Raw genomic sequence first — 22,477 nt, 5'->3', positions numbered from 1 at the left:
TTTTCGAAGTGATAATAAAAACTTACCTTCTTTTAGGCTCAAAATTGGCTTACAGTAAATAAATGCAAATGGTGCCAGGTTTATCATTCCTCTCTTATGCTGTTTCTTCCCTTCTTTTCAGGAATTCAGTGAAAATAAATGACATTTACTCAAAGTATAGTCCTTAGTTACAACAATAAAATTTAAAAACTTTCCAAATATTTGCTTTGAAGAAAATAGTCATTTATTGTCAAAGCATCCAACATACTCCGATAAACTATAAAGTTTAATAAATATTTCCAGGGATAAAAGAAACACATAACTATTCAGACTCCATTTCACTGGCACAAAATTACACTTTGTATTAAAAGGAGATACATATTTACATAATTGATGACATTCTTCATTGAAGTCCATAACCATTTCATTATACATGCACTTCCCCCTGGAAACTCAAATTGAATGGCGACCCCTTTTTATTCATTTTGTTTATTTTTGTAAGAACACAAACTATCATCAAGAAATGCAGAAAGCATCTCGCCCTCCTCCTTTACTTTATATCTAAAATAAATTTTGCCGTTACATACAATTATTACATCTAAATCGTAAGTGCTTAATAATTTAAGTAGAAACGTATGACAAATGCATCAATATGTTGCAATATATGACATTTTTAAAAATGTACCTTTGTTTTGGGGAAAGTGAAAATGCGTGCATTCAAAAGAAAACCCCCTCAAACAACCCACCCAATCAAAAATCCACCATCCTGGCTCGTGTGTGTGTGTGTCTGTGTGTGTGGGGGTGGGTGTGTGTGTCCCGGGTAAATAGTTGAATGAAGTTCCCGGAAGGGGAGGACGTGTGTGCGCGTTGGGGGGGAGTGGTGAATGTATGTGTCTTTGTGCAGTGTTTCGGGGTGCAAGGAAGCGGTGGATGTTCTCGCGTGTTTATTCCTGCAGGTGGCTTGACTGTGCGTGCGCGCGCGCGGAAAGCTGGGGTCCTTTCCGAGTCAATTATGCGAGGTCATGTGCCTGGAGAGGTGGTGGCGCTCCCTGAAGGACTCATTGCAGATGGGGCACTTGAGTTTCTCCTCTCGCCGACGCTTCACCAAGGGCTCCATCGCATACTCCTTTTTGTGGTGCGACCTCATGTGGTACACCAGGTCGGAGGTCATGCGGAAGGAGGCGTTGCACTTGGCACACCAGTTCTGCGCGGGCAGACACAGCGAGGTGAAGGAGGGCGGCAGCAGCGTGAGCGCCGAGGGCAGCTGCAGCTGCAAAGGCCCCGCGGCCGCCGCAGCAGCTGCGGCTGCAGCGGCAGCGGAACTCTTGGGCCAGAACGCGGTGGCGTACAGGAAGGGGCTCTGCTTAGGTAGGCCCCCGCCGCCGCTAGGCAGGGACCCGCAACCTCCGTTCAGGTCCGCGGCCCCCTGGAGCTTCACCGCTAGAGGGTCCGCGGCGGCGGGGTAGAGTCTGGTGGGGCCCACGCCGTCGGCGGGGTGGCATGGCTCGAGCGCGCCCAGCTTCTGGCCCAGCACCAGCGGGGACAGCTGCGAGAAGGAGCGTGCTGGCTGTGAGAAGGCGCTTTTGCGCTCGTCCGACGGGGCGCCCTGGCCCCCGCCCGCGCCGCCCGCGGCCCCGGCGCCCGTGCCGCCCCCACCGCCCGTGCTGCCCGCGCTGCCCAGCTGCGGCACCGAAGTGAAGGCGCTGCCCCTCGCAGGACTGCCGCCCTCGAGCCGGCTGGGCAGCGGGCCCCCGGGCCGCGGGGCCAGCAGCTTCTCGGCGCCTGCCGGCGACGCGGCCGCGGGTGTGGAGGAGCCGCCGCCGCCGCCAGCGTCCTGGTCCTCGGAGGCGACGCCCCCGCCGTCGGCTGTCCCCTCCTCCTGCAGGCCGGCCGCGCGGGTCGCCTTCTTCACCTCCACGAAGGCGCTGCGCTTCGCCTCGCCCGTCTCGGGACTGGGCGGCGCGAAGAGGCGGCCGTTCTCTTCCAGGCCGAAGTAGCTGCCCGAGGCTCGGTACTGCTGCGGTGTGCACACCAGATCCTCCTTGGAGGCCGGGAGGGGCCGCTCTGCGAAGCGGCCCCGGCTGCCTACCAGACCCGCGCCACCGCCGCCCTCCGCCGCCTCCTCCGGGAATTTCCTCTTTCCTTTGCCACCGCCCGTGGCGATGCCGTCGGGACTCAGCTCCGCCTCCTGGTGGCCGCCGCCGCCGCCGCTGCCGCTACCACTGCTGAGGCTCTGGGCTGGGGAGCAGCTGCTGCCTCCCCGGGAGTTTTCCAGCTCCCTGGCCAGGTTGTGGAAGTCTGTGGATGGTTTCGCGCTGCTGCCGCTGGCGGCAGCGGGTGGGTTGCTGCTTTCGGGGGAGGGGGTTGGGTAGTGGTGGAGGGGACCGGCTTTGCAAAACTTGGGACCCGGGCCTAAAGGTGCCTCCTGCTGCTGCTGCTGGTCTTTGCCACCGCCGCCGCCGCCGCCCCCGTGGTCCTTGGTGCCCACGCCGCCGCCTTGCTCGTCTTGGGGACTTATATCAGCGCTGTGAAGTCTCTTGGGGCAGCGGAAACGCAGATGCGCCACATAGGGGAACTCAAACTGGAAACGTTGGCTGCATTCCAGGCATGTGTAAGGGGACGACCCTGCTTAGTGAGCAAACACCACACACACACGCACGCGCGCGCACACACACACACACGCACACCACATGATTACTCAGCATCGCCCCCAAGCCAGTTTGCCACCATCCCCTTGACAAATCCACCTTCATTTCTCAGGGCCTGAGTGCCTGAGAAAAGAATGACCAACCTGATCTAACTTCCCCTCCTGATTTGGGGGGAATACAGCAAACAAGTCAAGTTTCCTTGCTTTATCTTCACCTATCTGTTTAGCTTCATTCCGAACTATATCTCAGAATCTTCCTATGAGACACCCAAAGGGAAGAAAGACGCGCCAACGCGCCGGGTGAGCCCCCGCCGCTCCCTGCGTCTCTCCCCCGCTAGTTAAGGGCCCACACGCCGGTCGCGAGCCAACCTACCATTCATTTTGTTGTGGGATCTAGAGGGGCAGAGCAAGAGTAACTCAGTCAGTTCTTTCCCGTACCAAACTAGTAACTCCTCGTCTTTGGCAATCCTGCGAAGAGAGCGGTAAAACAGCTGTCCGTTTTTTATATAGGCTTCAAGGTTCTGCTCTTCCTTATCTCTGGCCGACTGGACCAACCGCAGCCACATGAGACCTTCTGAGGAACCATTTGCTGCTGAGGTGTCTACCTGCGGTTTGAAATAGATGAAAAAAGACAAGAAGGAGAGGGGAGAGGGACCCTCATGAGAGAATGAAATCAGAAGAATCAAGACCATTTCTTCTATGTTATTCTTTTCCAAAAATTATCTGAGACCACGCTTCCAAAAATTTGGCCCAGGCTGGGACCTGTCCTCATGTTTGTAACCAGTAGGCAAGATAACCATCTTTTGAAACACTGCATCAATCATACAGATCATTTAAGTCACCGTTTTTATATATTGGTTGAATACTAAATGAGGAAATTTCTTCTTAGAATTTAGTGTTAACGTCTTGAGAGTTTACTTCTAAGTTATCCCACATTACAAAGGTATGGAGAATTTTGTTTGTTTCAGAAATAAAGCAAGCTTAAATCTTAGAAATTACGCTATGGCAATCATGTTCCAAATCCTGGCTCGAACAATTAATAGCTTTTCTTTGTAAAGAAGAATAGGAAATGAGAGGCCTTTTATCTTCCAATTCAGACATATGGATTTAATGATGCTTTACTATCAAAACCATTAACATTTTTACTTAAATACAAACTCTGGGCACTAGCTAATATTACCAAAGAAACTAATATTTAGGGGATGAAGTAGCCTCCTCAAATGGAAGGCAAATGTACCCAATACTTGTCAAAGAACTTGCAGAAACTAGTTAGTATGCAAATAGCCTCCGCCCCAGTGAAATCTCCCAGAGTTTAGGAAGTCATGTTCATCACCAGGATAAACCAGAACTGAAGCACTGATTTAGATATTTCTAACATTCCAAATCAAATTTTGTCATTTATTGCAAAAAATCAGTTGACAATAATTTGAGTTTAATTTTCCTTTTCTAATTTTTGATGTGTGAAATGGATTGCTTGCTTTATTGCATTTTCCACAGGCAAAACCTATCTCCACTTGTCATTAGAATTATTTTTAGTCCATTTCCAACAGGACATTACCCTCATACACCTACACAGCTCCAGTGGAGACTTACCCGAAAGATATAAGGTACTGTTCTCTTGTCAGTAGACTTGAGAGCTATGAAAGCTATGCTGTCATATAGGGAAGTATGGCTCAGGACACAGGGACCAAATATAGCATTCTCAGGGATGTCGCAGGTGGTGTAAACGCTGGTAAAAATATCTGTCAGACATTGTTGGACAGCCTTGGCATCTCCATCCCAGATGCCTCGCTGGATGCCTGTATCCTCCATCACTGGAGATAGACACACAGCACAAGAAAGTGAGTTACAATACTGCTTCTACTGCCATTAACCTAGGCAGAACTGTTCAAATACTAGGCAGATTTTCCTTGCACCTGCCTGATTTTTGCATAGCTCTTATTTCAAAATTATAGGAGATAAACATGGCATATTTTAAAGATGAAAACTAAGAGATACTTGTTAAAATAATTAGAATAGTGGGAAATCTGGAGCTGACTGCTTGGAAGAAAGAAAAGAAAGGGCTGGAAAGACTAGATCATTTTTGCATTACCTTGATGTTGGATTGGGTAGGTTTTGGAGGTGAAGTTCAAGGCAGAATATATATTATATATATATTATATTTATATATTATATATATATTTATATATTATACACACACACGCACATATATTTTAACCAGCCTATAGACTTCCCTTACTGAAGGAAACTTCTAACCCTTGGGGAAAAGTGCCTCTGCCTATGTATTGAACTGGGTGCCCGGGAGCTGATTTTTTCCTTTTCTTCCAAAGAGGGGAGCAGCGTTAGTGAGCAGGCGGAGACAGCGGAGCATGGCGAATGGATTTCAAGTGGAGTGTCAGGGCCACTAATTCTGTGTCAGCTAACCTTTCTCTGCAGCCTACAAGAAGGGACGTATGTCTGCTCATTACCATAATCCAACACTGTTCCTCTGAGGCTTTAATTAAAAGCAGCAAGCAGAGGTAATTTTTTTTCTGGACATGCTTATTTATGGATGAGAGTGAATCCCGGTTACCTTGTTATACAAGGGGGTGGATTGAGTCACATGTAGCTCATGAAGTGAGCAGGTACAGGACAGGCCTAAAGTGTCCCCAGTCTGAAATACTGTGTGTAATGACTGGTAAATTTTCACTCCCCCTACCCCATATGACCCTTTTTGGGCAAGAGGGGGCAGCCCTCCTTGAGCACTCCTCAGTGGGCTCTCCAGCTGTTTAATCCACAGCAATTTAGAAAGTAATGCCCCAATGGAGGGTTCTCTATTAAGCTGTCATAAAGGGACATTTTCCTTCCTCTGGACACCCCATACAAGACTTATCATTAAAAAAAAGAAAAAAGAAAAAAAGAAACAGGTGTTTAAATTTTTTAACTAGCTTTGAACTAGCTGCATTGCTTAGTATTTCAAACTAATCAAAAGATTCCTCCAAGTTTGTTGTTCCCTGATAATGTCACCGTTGGCAATTATTTATGTATGTTTTGTATAATTAAAGTAACAGGAAAGAGTAGATCTAATTCTTTTCCTGCAAAGCTGTTCATTATGGAATAATATCAGTGACGTCTGTTTTTATTTTAATTTATATTAACCAATTAACCTTACACGTGTGACTACAAGGTGTGCTTTTTCCCCCCATTCCAGCTAACATAGCCTAAAACTTTGGTTCGTCTCATTTTCCATTCATCCTCTTGCATCCCCCAAATGTCAAGTGTTGGGCTGTATCTACCAGACAGCAGAAATAAGGGAAAATATCCATAAAGAAGAAACTTTATTATTCTACATCATCTATCCCTGGACATTTTTACCCCATACAAGGTAGACATCCTGATTTTTCATTTCAAATTAAAATACATTTTAAAAAACCCATAACCTCTCATCTCATTTTCAACGGAATCCTATTCTCCTCTTTTCAATTTCCTTCAATTCAGCGTTTTATGCCCCAATTTCTCTCTTCCTTTTAAAAATCTCTTTCACACAAGCATTTCATTGTGCTGGGAGGTCGCCCCCGTCACTTCGGGCAACAGCAGGGACACAGTCATTAAAATGCAGTTCTACCTAACAATACGGTGAAAAGGTCCTCACTCCGCCGCGCTAATAGCGGTCGGAGTCGCCGCGCCAGCCGCCACGAGCCTCAAGCCCATCACAATAACCGCTGGGCAAGAGCCTAAGAGCGCCCGCCCGCGTGCGGTCGCCTTTGCCACCCAACGTTTCACAGCTCCGTGCCCCGCTCTGGGCCCAGGTTCTTATCCGCCTGCCCTGGGAATATGCCCCAGAGCCGGCGGGGCTTTCTGAAAGCCGGTCGCTGCTGCCCGCCGCTAGCCCGTCCCTCTAGTCAGGCATTGTCTGGCGGCCGCGCGCTCCCCAGTCCCTGGCTTCTCCGGCAAAGTGCTCCCCACCCGCTCCTCCTTTTGTACAATATTCCTGGCAGTAGAGAGCCCCTCAAGAATTATTTTTCTCTCTCTTCTGGATAATAAGGAGACGGAAGACAAAATTTTCTACTCTTTCCACCAAACTGCCTTCCTCCCATCCCCCTCCCACATCAATGCAAATAGACTTACCAGGAATAAGGTCAGTATAGACTCTACCAAATAAGGCCACCTGGAACCCGGAAGATGCAATCGAGTGTTTCTTTTTGCCTATTGTATCAGTGTATTTCCATGTCAAGAGGTGTTGGTGTTGCCGTCTTTTAGGCTTTTCCTAAAGAGATAAGAGAGAGATGGAGAGATGGGGAGAAAAAGATTGGGGGGTGGAGGGAGGCAGGGAGAGAGAGAGAGAGAGGGAGACGGAGAAACGGAGAGAGTTGTACAGATGGACCCGATGCAGTGACTGACTGGCACGCAGACACACACTTTTTGTTTGCTGCACATAATCTGCCCAATGACGCGTGACAGCCCACGTCCCCTCCCTTTAACTCTTTGCTGGGCCAGGAGCTCCCTCCGGCGCCGCCTGCCTCGCAGCTTTTTCCCCCCGGCCTGCCCGCGCCCCGCAGATCATGAGCGCCTACCCCGGGTGGCAACGCCTCTCAGAGAGCGTCCCGGCCCGCCTCTTCCTAAAGCTCGGGCCCTCTGGGACGGCTAGGAGGGGAAAATCGTTTCAGGATTGGAAAGGAAGGTACCAAAAGGATTGGAGAGGGCCTTTCCCCGTTTCACTAGGCACTTGGAGAAGCTATGACAGAGAGCTGGACACACAGCGCGTGCGGACCCCGAGCGTATTTCCCCGGAGTCCACGTTCCGTGAAAGGGAGAGGGGTGCGGTTAGCCCCAGGGATACTCTAGCCCTGGAGCCACCGCTGATTTGCGCCGCTAGTTGCCTGAGGTTGATAAAGGGGCGTCGTCTCTCTTCAGGAGCACCAACACTACCAAGCTTCCCCCTGCAAAATTCAGAAAGGATGCGCTTTGGTAAGAACTTGGCTCAGCCTTCCCATGGCTCGGGAGATGAGGTTGGAGTGAGAATGTCACCAGACCTCGGAAGGGGACATAACGGTACCTCCCAGTCCCAGGACACGGGTACGTGGGCGGAGGTGGGGTGCCGGAGGTTGGTGGGAAGAGCGCAGGTTAGTGGACTCAAACAGTTCCTGTTTTTTTTTTTGGTTTTGTTTTTGTTTTTTTTTTTTTTTGCCCTCTGCTTCGTGCACAATCTGCACAGTCCCAGAGGGAGTCCTATAATGGGTGCTGTTGGCACTCTGAGGTCTTGGGGTTGCGAGGCAAGGGTGATTCAAAATAAAAATGATTATCAAGATGGGCTCTGGAAAGCTTTTCGCATCCAGCGGGTGGTGGAGGAGGGGATGGAGTTGCCAAGGCCGTCTCGGGAGCCTCGTTTGTGCGCTAAGCCACTTAGAGGCGCTGACTTGCCCCTTTAGTGCAGCAGCTGATGCTAATGACTTGAGGTCTTTAACAGCCTGCAAGTTGACTCCTTCAACGGGGCTGCAACACCATTTCGCTGGGGGATCTCGGGCTTCTTTTTCACAGTTCAATTCTCTACTCCTAAGGGAAGAAAGGCCTTTGAGTGGTATAGATAGTTTCTCAACTTCTTCAGCCCCACCCACACCACCACTACTTTGAAGTGGGCAATCTGTCAGCATTAGGATAAATCGGATTGTGCAGCTGGCTAAAGTGGAGGAGGTACAACCACAACTTAAGGAGATAGCCTCCTTGGTGTTGTTTTTCCTTGTTGTTGTTGTTGAAATAATGTATTTGGGGAGTTGGCAAAAAGCAGCTTACCATGTTAGTTTGATCCTCTCCCAGCTTTGAGACCCTTCTCTGGAACTCAGTGGAGTATGGAGGCTTGGACAGCCTGGTGACTGCAGTCCCAGGAGGACAGGGGAGGATTTTCCTGAGGAGAAACAAGTGCAAGGACTTTCCCATGAAGTTCATTTTCTTCCTTGTTCTCCCTCTCTCTCTCTCCCCCCGCCCCTCTGTGTGTGTGTGTGTGTGTGTGTGTGTGTGTGTCCTTCTCTTTTCTGGTCAGTACCCCATGCAACTTCTGAATTGCTGCCTAGAACTAAGCTGAAATTCACAGAAGGAAGGGCTGTCAAATCCCCATATTTTGAGAGAAAGTGGGGGAATTCCTTAGTTTTCAGGTTAGCTACTGACTTTTCAAAGAAAGCTTCTTGAAGTGCAGTTTTACATACTTTGGCTATGTGCAATTTTATGTACTTCAGCTAAGGGTGACTCCTAATGATCAAGGCTTAGTGCAATGAGGGCTCTCTTACATGTCTGTATATAAGAATCTGCAGCTGTACTGAGCTACCAATTGTCTTATAACTGATTGCTCCACTGAATACTAGATTCACTTCTTTCTCTCTCTCTCTCTCTCCACACACACACACACACACACACACACACACACACACACAAAAGCATGGACACACTGTCCCCTAATACTTCTTTAAAGAATGGGTGGAAGAATTAGAAATGTGAAAATAATGTCTCAAACATCTGGAAAATAAACCTCAGGTTTGAAGAATAGTGGCCAGAAACGTAAGTTAATTCCGAGTAGAAGAAAGAAGAAAAGTAAAGGGCAGAAGAGGCATGGTTGTAAACAACTTCCAGTTAATAAAGAAAAGTAGCCATAAGAGAGTCATGCGGTCCCTTAGAAACTACAGACTGATAAATGCAATATGGTGTGTGAGGAATGGTGTTTAAGAACATAATTTCATTAATCTGTTGAACAGAACACTCCTTAGTGCTTTCTTTTGCTGTTATTTAGAGCATTGGAAGTTTATCTTTCAGGAAAAGTCATCTGTCCATGCAAAGCATTAAAAAATTACCTTACATATTGTAAATATATAAGCCTCTACTCCAGAATGTGGACATTTAGAAAATAAACTCTAAATGGAAGGCATTTTTCTTGTGCCTGGCCTTTCTCTTATTAGATATAGAGACCATTTAAACTATGTTTCTTTTGAGGTACTAAAACCTTGACTCCAGTTTGTATAAAATAATGTTTTTGATACTTAAGTTCAGGGTGGAACAGCTTGACCTTTTTAAGTCTCAAGCTAGAAAACAGCGACGATTTTATACATCTGAGAAGGGAGTGATTTATTGAGAAACTGGCCAACAGATGCTTCATTTCAGTTTTACTTTTTTAACCTCTAATTAATGTTTTTCCTACTGCTTTCAGATAAAGATCCTTAAATATCAGAATTTCTCACATTTTATGAATCTGACCTACCCTTCTTATTATGAGTTAAATAACTGACATAACAAAACAATATAAGTAAGATTAAATCAAAGTTCTTACTTGGAGAGTTTTCTAGTAATTTAAGTGGTACACATTTTGCTTGGTAATATAAATGTCCTAAATGACAATCATTAATAGGGGATAAAGAAAATCTACAAATTATTTTTATTCCTGTAGAAATTTATGGGCTAAAATGGTACATAAACTACTTTGAAATCACTCTGCATTAATACTTACTGGAATTCACTGATACTAAATGAAGGGTTGAGGCATTTATTCAGCCTCAGACAGTACTATAAAAATGTACCTAGTCAACAGTTTTATGTAATTCACATGGAACAATGGGTTTATGCATATATTTGGAGCTCTCTTCCCTAGGATTTTATTTCCAATTAAGTAATTAGAAGAATGACAATGAAGAGTGGGCATGCTCACCTTGTTCCACTTTAGCAAGGCTCTTTGGAGTCCTGGCAAAAATACACATGTAGGAAACTGTAGTGTTATTTTGGAAGAGTGGGCTGGAGAGAGGTTGATAAATGATACCCGAGGTGCCTTTTATGACCAAAGTGAGAGGGTGGAGGAAGGGTAAGAAAGGGAATTTTAATTCTTAGTGAGTATTAGAATGGGAATACCCTTTTTCTTCCCAGGGTTGAAAAATGGAGCCCAAAATATTTCAACTTCTTTGATAAGAGGCAGGTAACATCTCCAAGAATAATTCACACAAAGATTATTATCCTATGAGAATGAAAACATACTGATTTTCTTTTTCTATATCTTTCTAGGTTCTGGCTTACCCACCTCTAACTCTATTGCCAAAGCACTACGCCAGCAAAGGCTTGATTGTCAAAAGAGTATGGCAATTCATGGTGAAAGGGGGGAAAAAAACCCACACACTGGAAGATAAGAGGATGCTAATGGAGCAGACAGTGGCAGCTCCTTCCTAAGCTTATTAATTTCCCACAGGGAGGTCTCTGGAAGGGGCTTTGAGGGTTGAGGGAGGCAGAGAATAGATCTTCAAGGAGGAGAATTGCATTACCTAGCCTCACCATTCAAAATAAGGAACTTTTTAGGGGATAAACCTTATTGACTACTTGTACATGAAAGAGAAACAGAAATGATGGGCTGGTCAATTAAGAAAAACACCAGGCCTGTGCAAAAAATGTTGTTCAGAGGGTTGTTAACTCATTTTCTACCACTTTGCCTTTATCAAGAGAATGATACATGGTGGGTTTTTTAAAAAGACCCAGAGGAGTTTGTTTGTTTGTTTGTTTGTTTTACATCTTGGTGAGAAGAGGCATGCTTCTGAGTTGGATAAACAATGATGTGAAGGAGTGGGATGTGGGAAGGGGTACTTGTTTTTTATAAGTATACACTGCAAACTCAGTTTGGGTCTGTTCCTCACACTAAGTATTGTAGTTGGCTCACTGGGTATTACATAAGCAAATGTTTTCTAGGCTGACCCTGGGAAAGCCAGAGACTTAGAGTTGGGTAATTTTGTAGCCTATGAGGAAGGACTTCAGGATCCCAACTGTAGGGATCATTACTCCTGACTCACACTTTTCTCTCTTGGGCTTTTCCTCATAAATAGTCCAGCTTTAAATCCTGCTGCTCCTGTAGCTACTACTACCACCATTATCATTACAATGATAATCTACCTTTCTCAAGTTTAAAACTTTCTCTCTGAGTGTTCCCAAGTTTTACTTACACTTCTGTTGGAGTTCAGCTGAGAATGGGATAGTCTTTGAAAGCTATATGTTACTCTCTTCCTCTCCTGGATCTGGGTTGTAGTCAACTGGCTTAATGGCCTCTGACTATGACTTTTAGATGGGCTAGCAAACCGAAGTGACATTGTGCAAAACTACCAAGAGATATGAAATAAGTGCCTCATACTCATCTGTGTGAGTGTGACCTCTGAACCAAATCCAATATCCACTATTTTGACCCCCTGGATTCTCCCAACTTCTATACTTCTCCCAAGATGAGTGTATAATGATCTGGCAAGAAAAGACCTGGATTTTTGTCAAATCCATAGGTTTCAAAGTCCTTCCTAGACTCAGACACCACACCATTTGAATGCATCTCAGTGTGAGGGGGGTTGACTGGTTGTAGCCACGTCTCCATCAGTCACTCTGAACCTCCTTACCCTCTGGGTCAGGGTTTTTAGGCAGACTGGGGATCAGGGGATGTCTAGCAGTCTCAAATTGGTGTCCAGCAGTCTCAAATGAGAATTTGAGAAGTCTAACTCTAGGCCTTGGGAATGTGACAACATTGAGAGGCTCTACATCAAATTTCTTCACACAGCCAGGAGAATGGACATCATCCCAAGATTCAGTAACTCTGTGCCACCCTTTTCCTCTCTGTTTTAGGTGGATTGTAATTCCTGAGTTAAATAAACAGGCAATGATAGACACACAGCATATATATCCTGGGCAGAATACACTTCTTGGCATCTAATCCCAGTTAGCTTTCTGAGGCACGGACTGTGAGAATTTGGGCTGCTGGGGAAAAAGCAGCAGAAAGCATGGCTCTTCTGGGAAAGGGGTCTAGGCAGGGGACACAAATGTCCAGTACTTGGAATAAACCCATGGTACACTTTCCTGAGGCCCAAAGAGAGAGATGTTTCATTTTCTCAAGGAAGAGAGAAGCAAGACAAATAAAGTAAAAAGAAAGGAAGAAAGAGACAGACAGAGAGGATTTGAGAAGTATATACCAGTTAGGAGCCACAATAGTGATGATTCACATTGTATTAAAAAGTCTTGGAAATATGGTTCAATTTCTTCACAAATTATCCTCCCGAACTGCTCCCTTGCTCATATTGCCAACTGAACTCTGAGTGAAAACTGTATGATTTCAGTTCAATTAATCCCAGGTGTTCTATGATTTAATCCAGGGATATTAATTTAGCATCAATGGGGGATGTCTCCCAAAACATTATATGAAAAGCTGTTAGTTCTCAGAAGATTTTCACAAACACTTGAAAGCTACCAATGTCAGTCTTTCCTCACTGCTAATACTTGGAAACGTGGTCTCCTAAAAAAAAATCAAAGATCAACATGTCACAAATGCAGCAACATCATGACTACTATAAACACTTCTGGACTTACATTATGAAGTGGAGGCAAGAATAGGCAAGGATTGCAACATATGTGTTCTCTTTAACTTGCGAGTGAAAAGCTGCCTCCCAGGCTGATGTGATAGTATCTGTAATGTAATATAGTAACCATGATATTATTCATAATCTCCTTTTAAGGAAGTTTAAATGAAAACTCATATTTTTAAAAGAAATAATACCCAGAATTGCTAAATAAAACACTCATAAATTCCTAAGAATAAACATGTTGAATATAATGACCTAGATGGTGAGATTTGCTAGGCCTAGAATTTAACTTAGGCCTGAATAACTTTATACCTGAGCAGAAATGGTCCTCTATGCATATATGGGTATGGGTGTGTGTTTAAGAAGGTTGGGGTGAATGTTGTCAAAGGCATCAATTAAAAATAAGTTGTAGAACTGTCATTTTACTTGGATGCTTGTCCATTAAGAAGCCAGTTCTCTTTTTTGGATGTTTTCATGTAAGATGGTATCGAGAAAATAGTTTGTGTGAAATCATTCAGGACAGCAGTTGGTCCCAAGGGAGCAAATTGAATAGAGTTGTAAAGAATATATCCTGAGTATAATGTTACTATCTAATATCTTGTGTGTGTGATCAGCTACCCCACAGCATTATCTATATTCTAAAGTCAGTTTAAAACTGAAGTCCTAAGACATCTGTGTTCCAGATAAGTGGGGTTCCCCTGAACTTTTGAAAATACCCTCGAGAAAGCCAATGCCAACGCACTGAGTGCAACGAGTTTTATTTTTAACCTGCGGGACTGAATTAGCGGCTCCTCTTCAAGGCCCCACATAGCTGAGTTTGAGTCCTGAGTTTGGGAAGCAAGACAAGGCACAGAAGTGCCTGCTAGACTCGAACATTTCTTGATGTCTACATTGTCCGGTGCCGATGTCTTAGTGAAAGGTACAGCCACAGAACTAAGAGTGCAGAGAAGGTCAAATGAGGGACTTCAATGTGGGCAAACCAGGTTTCCCTGGGAGAGATCCAAGGAGGGCAACGCCCCCACAGTGTCAGGAGGCGCAGACACAGATCACATCATTTGAGCTGATTCACCAAAAAGTGCAGAGCCCTGACACAGGAGGCGACCAGGGCAGAACAAAACAAGCCATCACCTGCCCGGCGTCGCCCTTGTAGGGGCACAGTGCACAAACCGTGAATGTGGGGCAGTGTAGGGCCAAGCTGCGCGCTTGGTACGCTCCAGATGAACCCTGGGCGAAGCAGGGAGGAAATGCAGTTCCCAAAGGCCCGCCACATTTCCCTTGTTCTTTAGCCTTCCATCGGCAATTAATGCCATCACTTGCTTCCCGCTAGGTGACCACTTTACCTGCGGAAAGGCGTCCCAAGGGCGGGGTCTCCGGGAACCTAACACTCTTTCCACCACCCTGTCTCCCTGCCTCTGTGCACGACCTCGAGCAGCTGGTCGCCTGATCTCGTCTCGCGGGGCAGGAGCCTGTGTTCCCATTTTTTACTAGCTGGGCTGCCAGTGACCTACCTCAGCCTTGGTTTTCCTCCGGTTGAACTAAAGCTGGCAAGAGCTGCCTCCCGGATCGCAGTGAGGACTCTAAGGGAACGAGGGCGAACGCGCTTTGGAAAGCCAGTTGCTGAGCAGATGGTAAGGGATCACTTCCAAAAGCCCGGGCTAGTTTCATTTCAGTCTTGGACACGAGATGGTCTCAATGCTTTCATTAATGAACATTCTCCTTAGAAGTCTGGAGAACTGACCCAAGAAGAAGGACCAACAATTCAGGCTCAGGAAAGCCCACAACTCCATAGGGGAACCAAGACTGCATGGGTTCGAATCCCAGGCCCCCCCAGGTAATTTAACCGGACTGTACTTCAGTCCTTCATCTGTGAACTGAGGGCATAAAAGGGACCCTTTTCATAAAGTTAGGGCTGAGTTGATACTTAGCAAGCAGAGAACAAGGCTTGGTACATACTAAATGCCCATTTCAGAGCTGCCTATTGTTACTAACACTGCCTTTGCTTCCTTATTAGAAAACTGGGAACTGTATTGTCCACCCACTTTCCAAGTGACCCAGCGAGGGCTGAGGATTTCCCGAAGTTTCTAGGGCGAAACGGAAGGAAAGGCAGTCATCCCTTCCTTCCTTCCCCGCCCACGCCGCGCACCTCCCACCCCCACCCCAGGTTTAATGGAAGAGCAATCAGTTTGCTGCGGAAGGCCGGCCTGGTAGATTGATATTTGACTTCCATCCTCCCATGCCCATCTTGCGAGTTCTTTCTTTAGGCCTGGTGGAGGTGCGAAGGGTCAGGGTCGCGGTGCCACGTTAGAAACGCGGGTAAGTCAGGCAGTTAAAGGCTCATCCGGGCGACTCCGTGGGATGAGAAGCATGTGAACACGTTAATGGTAAACTCCAGCATCGCGACCAAAAGCCGAGGTCTGGGGGTGAGCAGAGAAACCTGGAGGACCGGGCCTCCCAACGCTGACCAGGGCTCTGGGCCTCCTACAGCGCGCGTGACCTCCCCACTCCTGTGAAGGGCTGTGGCTCAGATGCGGACCGGGTGGATGGCTCCAGCCCTCGCCTACACGCCCAAGTACTGGAGCTTGGCAGGACGAGGTAACTAGTGCCCGGAGGCAGCAGCTACACCATTGGCACTGGAGCTTCGTGCAGGGCGGTTTCCCCCTGTGGCTGCCCTCACTCCTTGTTCCAGCGCCCGTACGCTGGCTTCGAGCGGAGCACTGTGGGCCGCATGACAGACGGAGCCCCCTGTCTGGCTCGCGAAGCCCAGCGGAGCCTCCTTCTCCTAAACCACGCCGCTTCCGCGCAGGCGCAGCCCTGAACGGGAGATTTACATTTTCCCCACGCCCACCGTCTCACGTTATGTGAAACTTTCCGCCCAGTCTAGGACTGGGGATCAGGTAATACCGGTCAGTTGTGGGTTCCCAGTTGCTCTTCCTTCTGAAGGATCCAAGAGGCAGTGGTTAAGAGTTTGATATTTGGGATTTTGAACACTCAGGTCTCAACCCTGGGTCTATAATCTCCTACCTGTGTGTTTGAGCAAATCACTTAACCTCTCTGAACTTTAGTATCTTCATTTGTAAAATAGTAAAGACAATATCTGTTTCATAGAGTGGCTATGAATATTGCAGGTCAAGCCTGGGTTCAGATCCCAGCTAGGCCACTTGCTTGAGTTAGTTAGCATCTCTATGCTTTTGGTTCCTGTGAAGCAGGGGGATCTGTGAAATAGGGATATTATAATATTTAACATCAATAACATCATACTTAAAGGATCAGCATGCGAATTAAGTGTGATGAGGCTGGCAGAGCATTCAGCCTAGCACGAAATAAATGCCCAAAGTTTAAAGCATCTCAGTGTCCTCTGCTTTGGAATGCTGGGTAAATAGAATTTTAAAAATCTCAGCTCTCTCCTCCCACTTTTTTTCCTCTTTGGAGAGAAACAAGATGCAAAGATGTATGTCAGTGTGTGGGGTGGTAGTACCTGGAGAGTTGGAAGGAAGTAGCTTGTGGCAGAAAGTTAGGGGACCCTGGTGGAAGTTGAATGCCTGTCCTCCTGGCCTTTTCTCTTTAGTGTTTAGGTACAAGGTAAAAGAATTGAAAAGGCAGAGAAAAGGGACTTGGAACATGGAAGACACTCAACAAATGTTTCTTGAACAGAAAATGACATTTCAAAAATCAAGGAGACAAAGAGTCTGTCTGAAATGGGAATGGAGACCCAGAGTTGGGATTGACTACCATCTCTTGGTGCCAGGTTGCCAGTAGGCATTTGGGGCTCTATAGGAGCATTTCTGTGTGACTTTATGTTATAGATCTCAGGAAGGGGGCGTGACATTACTCTAGAAGAAAAGACTCTGAGAACTGGAGGAGCCAGAGGTTGCATCCCTTTGCATATAGAGGAGGGGCACAACCCAACAACAGACACGGAGTAAACCTGACTCAAGAGAAGATACAGAAGTAAAACTCAGGTGAAGAGAAGAAAAGAGAAACGATATGCACTATCTTGGGGCGAATTAGGCCTCCAGTATAGGGTTGGACTCTGTATATTCCCCAAACCTTGGAAATTCAATTTGGAGCCCCAAACCCTAAATTCGCAGACATCCCCTAATTATCTTCACAGCTCAGACCCTCTCAAAGTAGAGAAGCATACCTGCATCACCAAATGCCCCATCATTTCCCCCTCTCCTTCAACACCAGTATCATCCTTCTTTTCTGTTCTTCATAGATAATAAAATAATGGACAATGGTATTTTACCCATCAACTAAGAGGACATCCAAGAAAACATGGCCTGAAACAGCATTCAAAATGATGTTCTTCTGCTTTTTTTTTTTTTTTTTTTTTTTCCTGAGGGCAGAGAATGCTGATACAGCCGCAACCTGGGGTATTTTGTAAAGTTCTAGCTCCTAGTCCACTATCCTGACTAAAAGGTTCCATTAGCAAAAAGGAGAATAAAATAAAACCAATTCCTCAGTGTTCTACCCCGGGGGGCAAAGGAGACATTGGTGAGAAGGAGCCACAACTTGGAAAAAGATTTATTTTTCCTGGCCATAAATCTCATCCCTTGTTCCTCTGCCCAACGAAGCATGATAAAGTCCTTTTCCATAAAGTATTCAGTATTAGAGCCACAAAGCTCCCCCAATCAGTAGCCATCTGCTTCTACCATAACTGCTGCTCCCGAAGCAGGGAAAGCAGCAGCAGAGAAAGGGCACCACTGTTAGGCTGCTGGACAAATGAGGAGCCTGAATAGCTTTGGTTTTCCTTGTGTATCTGTATCTATAGAGACAAGAGAAGAAAGGCTGCATTATATTGATACAACAATTGTAAAACAAAACACGGAAGAGGCATCTAAAGGGCAATATCGCATGCATCAGGGGTCCCCAGATAAAAGGGCACTAACAGATTTATAGAAACCTTTAATTGGTTTTCAATTGAAAGCTAAAGAGGCCAGGGTGTAGCTGTGAAGAGTGGCAAAGTGCTCTCCTTCAGCCCTCTGGAGGCGTGATCGATTTCATGAAGGGAGAAAAGAGGAGACCCTACTCGCCCAGAGCTGCTGCTGCTTTGAGGGCAGGGAGAACTCCACATTAGCAACTTTCCTTTTTGGCCAGGGAGTTAACTGATCTGATCTTAACACTGTCTCTCTCTCTCTCTCTCTCTCCTCCCCCCCTTCTCTCTCTCCCCTCTCTTCCTTCCTCCCTCATTTTTTCCCTTCTTTCTTCCCTCTTTCAGACCAGTAGGTAAGTGGAAAGAGGAAGGAAAGGATGCAAAAGTAAATCTAACATTCCAGTTCTGGAAAAAAAAAAAAAAAAAAAAAAAAAAAAAAACCAGGCTCCTAATAAGGCCCATACTTTAAACCTGTTTACCCACTAGTAGGGAGGCCTCTGAAAGAAACAGGAGTCTGACTCTTATCCTACCCTAGCCTTCCTTTTTCTCCATTATTATACCAAACCTGTCCTTCCTTTTCTATACCAAACGGGAAAAGCTAAGCGTCACAGGAGTCTCTCCACTTAGTGCAGTGAGAAGTTTTCCCTTGTGCCCACCGGCTTTATTTCAGAGTGGATCTCTCCATTCAGCCAGTACCAAGCGCCTTTTCCTTAACCCCTTCCTGCGCAGCGCCGCAGCGACGGTGGCCCCGGCCACAGTGCCCACCCATGCAGCAACCTCGGACGTCCGTCTGTCTGTTCCTAAAGCTAATTTATTGGCCTGACCCTCCGTTATCATTTTCGGCTTCCTAATTCATCAACGATAAAAGGCAATGACGCAAATTACGATTATGAGGGAACTGGAAGATGGTTTTGAATAAAATGGGAGAAGGGAAATGTGATTAATTGAACGACATGATAGTGAAATCTCAAGTGTGAGAAACAGGCCCCAAGAGATCAAACCCTGAACTCATCCGTATGGCAGGTGCGCCCCTCCAGTTGTCCTAGTGCCCTCGAAAGGGGACAGTCCCTAAATTAAGTCACATGGGTCCTAAGCCTTCGGAAGAGACAGAACTGGGTTCCCACTCCAGCTCCCAACCACACTGTGCCTGAGGCCCTTCCTCCAATCCTACCCCTTTCTCCAATCCCCATCACTCACTTTGCCGCCGCCCCTGTCGACTTTCCGGGCTCCTTGCCGGTGAGTCTACTCCACTTCAGGACCGCATTTTTATTGAAGTGCACCCTATTATTTCGCTAATGAGCCACGGGTCTCCTCAGTTTCCCTTCTGTCCTTGCACATTCCTCTAGCGAGGCTAACTGTGAAATTGCAGGAAAACAAGTCTAGTAGGTCAGAGATCGCATTTGCTCGTGTAAGGGATTAATAAAGCTCTTGTCTGATGCTGCTTTTTAGAATTACGTTCGGGATTAAAAGACAGACTCAACACAGGCACACATTTTGCATCCGCTGGTCGTTGTGATTAATTTTTCCGAGGGGATTTGGGCCGGGAGCTTACGGAACGTGCTCTCTGGGTCTAAAACCCGACGACCTCGGCGCACGGGCGAGCGGAGGGTCTGGGGGCACTGTGGGCACGCGCCAGAACACTGGGGGATTAGAGAGGACATCGGACGGGCCCGGAGATGCCAGCCACTGCGGCCTTTCAATGTCCCTTCCCTCCCCTTCCCCACCCCCAGCGCAACTGCTTCTGAAAAAAACGGTGAAGACTGTCCGGGGAGGCTGTCTTTAGGGTTCTGGAGAGCGGTAGAGAGGGAGAGAAAGAGACAGACAGAGAGAGACAGAGAGAGAGAGAGAGACTCTTGACTGTCATGATTTTTCGGTGGGAGAAAGGGGCTCAGTACTAAGCCACTGAACTTCAAGCATCCGTCTTGCAAGGGAAATCCCCAGCTCTGCATTCCAGGGAAGCGCTGCTCCAAATGCATAACTCACCCCCCAATCAAACAGTCGCCGTGCCCTGTCCCTCGAAAAGAATAACTTCTACCTCTGAGAGCTGCCATTCTCAGGGCTGCTTTCGCGAGCACCCAGGGAGGCACCTAAGGAGAGGAGCCAGAGCCAGAGTCTGAGTGTGAAACACGTCCATCCCCTCCACACTACCTCCCGGCAGGCGACAAAACCTCCCCCCACGCCAGTGATCAGAAAAGAGAAGGAAAAGTGCCCGGGTGCAAGCGGGGAGGGAGGGGGAAGTAAGACAACAAGGGCAGAGAGAAAGAGAGACGAAGAGAGGGAGAGGGAGAGGGAGAGAGAGAGAGAGAAGCAAAAAGGAAACGAGAGAGGAGTACAGTTAGAACTGAGAAAAATGGGGAAGGGGTGGTAGCGGTGGGCGGAGGGCATTACCGCTTTCCAGCGGAAGGGGGCATCTGTGGGGCCGAGGGACCGTTCCCCGGGGCGGGGGCGGAACGCCCCGGCAGAGCCAATCCGGTAGCACCGGCCCCAGGGTGCTGGCGCCCCCTTCTGGCTGCTGTGCGGCCGCTCCCTGCTTTTCGCCGGTGCTCTGGTCCAGAAACTGTTCCGCCCTCCGCGCCCAGGATGAAGGGGCAGAGGGGAGGAAGGTCAATAAAGAGAGAGGGTTGGGTACCGGCACGCTCAGGCTCCTCCTTCCCCGCCCTGCGCCTGCCCCGCGGCTTCCTTACCTGGGGATTGTGGGGCTCCTTCCCCGTGAGCGCAGCTACTGCGGGCCCCTCGGCGGCCGTGCTCCCACCCCAATCCAAGCCTGCCGAGGAGCCCGTCCGCCTCGCGAAATGGCCCCGGTCTCTGCTGCAGCAGCTGGGAGGGAGGGAGCGACCGCCGGCTGCTGCCGGGCGGCGTCTGGGGGCCGCGAGCTGAGCGCAAGGAGCCGCCATCTGGAGCCTAGGCAGCGGGCGGGGGTGGGGGTACAAGAGAAGGGGCCAGGCGGCTCGGCCCCAGGCGGGCGCGGGGCAGGGCTCTGGCGTGGGAGTGGCGCCCAGTCGCCCCGAGTACTGCGTGTGTGTCGCGAGAGGGGTGGTGTGGCGGGTGGGGGTGGGGGTGTGTGAGGGTCATGGCCCCTGGGGAGGAGGAGCGGAGGCCTGCCCTTCTCAAGTCCCGCGGATTACAGGGCAGCCCGGTATCCGCAGGTTTAACGAAAGAGAGGGGACCATCCTGGCAACCACCAGCCTCCTCCAGTCATTCTCCCTCTGGGGATGGAGAGCCGGGTGGGCGAGGACAACCCAAGCACTCCTACACGCTCACGCACACGCTGTCCGTCAGAAGTGGTTTGCTCATTTTCCTCTCTTCCCACTTTGTCCATCCCACTCCAGGAAACATTCCTCCCCAAACGGTACGGATTTTTGGACGACTCCACCTTAAGACAGCTACTTCAGCCAGAACGTGGGACAGGCACTAACAGGATATCACCCTTGGGGATAAACACTCTCCCGTTTCCTGAGTACGGTGGAAGAGGAAAGAACAGAAGCTGCCAAAGGGGTGGGGTGTGGGAAGTTCATCCTTGCACATTCAGACTAGGGAAGAAGAGAATATTAGGGACGCGAATGGGAAGTGTAGTTTTTCCCCTTCCTTCCTTCCTTTCATTTCAGATCCCATTAGTGCTTTTATTTCTTTAATTTTGAAAGCTATTTCCCTTTCCTGAATCTGGATGCAGGCAGGGAGTGAACTCAAGGAAATGATGAGCATGGAGGAGAGCCAGAGGACAGGGGATTATGTCCTGGGAACTCAAACTCTCCTGCTTCGCCACTGTCTCCGAGAGTGATGCCCTGAGCCTTGGCCCAATGTAAAGGGAGCTGATTGGGTGTATGGGTGGTGGCGGGTGGTCTGAATAAGAAGTAAAATAAGGAAAGCCAGATCTACTCCCATCCCAAAGCATTAGAAGACACCCCTCCCCACCCCCCAGCTGTCTTGTGTCCGGCAGAATGGCATTATGTAAAAGATCTGGCATGTCACCCAGTGGCACATCTGGTAGGTGTAGATGGCATTCATTAGCACGGGGCTTCTACTCTGCAGCATGCCAAAGCTCTGACAGAGATGCCCGCTGCCAATCATTCATTGGCTGCCAATCCCCAAGTGCGGCCGGGCGGGATGGCTTCCTTCCACCCTGGCACCAGGAGTGGAGGAAACAATGTGTTGAGATAGAAGAGATGAAAGTGGAGCTGAGGATGCGAGGCACCCAACAGATGTATCCCGTGAGGAGATAACGGTGCTAAGAGTCATTTAGCAAGAAAGCATATGCAGGATCTCAGGAGGGAGGCTTGGGCAGGGGGTCTGCTTGCCTAGGACTGAGCTGAAGGAAAAGCAGGGAGCCCTTTCAGAAACCTGAAAGTTGAAGTTGCTTCTCTAAAAACACACGAAGACCAAAACCTCAACCCCCTAAGTTTAGGATTTCCCTCTGTCTTTGGTTTGTCACTTGTATCTCTTTTTATCTAGAAACCTAACTACCTCTGTAAAGGTCAACCTTTGTCATGTTTTTTTTCTGAGGATCAAGATGAAGAGCACCTTCCGGTTTTAAATTTTGCATAATTCTCGTTAGCCTAGTAATTTGGGGGCTAAGGGGAGGAAGATTGTCAGGCTATCTTCAGTGTATCATAAAAGGCAAAGGTCTTATTTCCATTCTTAGATTTTCAGAGGG

At 47.8% G+C, this 22,477-nt stretch overlaps 1 protein-coding gene across 7 annotated transcripts; it reads right to left on the bottom strand.

Annotated features, from left to right (window-relative positions):
* Window positions 1–205: 205 nt before the first annotated feature.
* PRDM8 (PR/SET domain 8) lies at window positions 206–20,854 on the bottom strand. 7 transcript variants are annotated; one of them, XM_050789995.1, is made up of 7 exons: window positions 20,511–20,854; window positions 19,810–19,913; window positions 8,395–8,506; window positions 6,734–6,872; window positions 4,220–4,440; window positions 3,000–3,231; window positions 206–2,604 (listed from the first exon to the last, which is right to left on the bottom strand). In XM_050789995.1, the coding sequence occupies exons 1-7, from the start codon at window positions 20,718–20,720 to the stop codon at window positions 986–988; spliced, it is 2,637 nt and encodes an 878-aa protein (XP_050645952.1). In that variant the 5' UTR covers window positions 20,721–20,854; the 3' UTR covers window positions 206–985. The 7 variants fall into 7 exon arrangements, with proteins under 7 accessions (XP_050645952.1, XP_050645955.1, XP_050645958.1 ...); XM_050789998.1 differs by lacking the exon at window positions 19,810–19,913 and adding an exon at window positions 7,291–8,157 and having other exon boundaries at window positions 20,511–20,611; XM_050790001.1 differs by lacking the exon at window positions 19,810–19,913 and adding an exon at window positions 7,377–8,157 and having other exon boundaries at window positions 20,511–20,611.
* Window positions 20,855–22,477: the final 1,623 nt, after the last annotated feature.

The sequence above is a fragment of the Macaca thibetana genome, chromosome 5, assembly GCF_024542745.1.
Source record: "Macaca thibetana thibetana isolate TM-01 chromosome 5, ASM2454274v1, whole genome shotgun sequence".
Taxonomy (NCBI): Eukaryota; Metazoa; Chordata; class Mammalia; order Primates; family Cercopithecidae; genus Macaca; species Macaca thibetana.
This window is presented reverse-complemented; position numbering and strand designations above follow the sequence as displayed.

Excerpts from the sequence above, each read along its gene's own strand:
- PRDM8 (XM_050789995.1), bottom strand. The coding sequence starts at position 20,720 with ATGGCGGCTCCTTGCGCTCAGCTCGCGGCCCCCAGACGCCGCCCGGCA. Across the intron at positions 3,232-4,219 it reads CAGTACCTTATATCTTTCGG|GTAGACACCTCAGCAGCAAA; the intron begins GTAAGTCTCCAC and ends TTCAAACCGCAG. Across the intron at positions 2,605-2,999 it reads ATCCCACAACAAAATGAATG|GGTCGTCCCCTTACACATGC; the intron begins GTAGGTTGGCTC and ends CTCACTAAGCAG.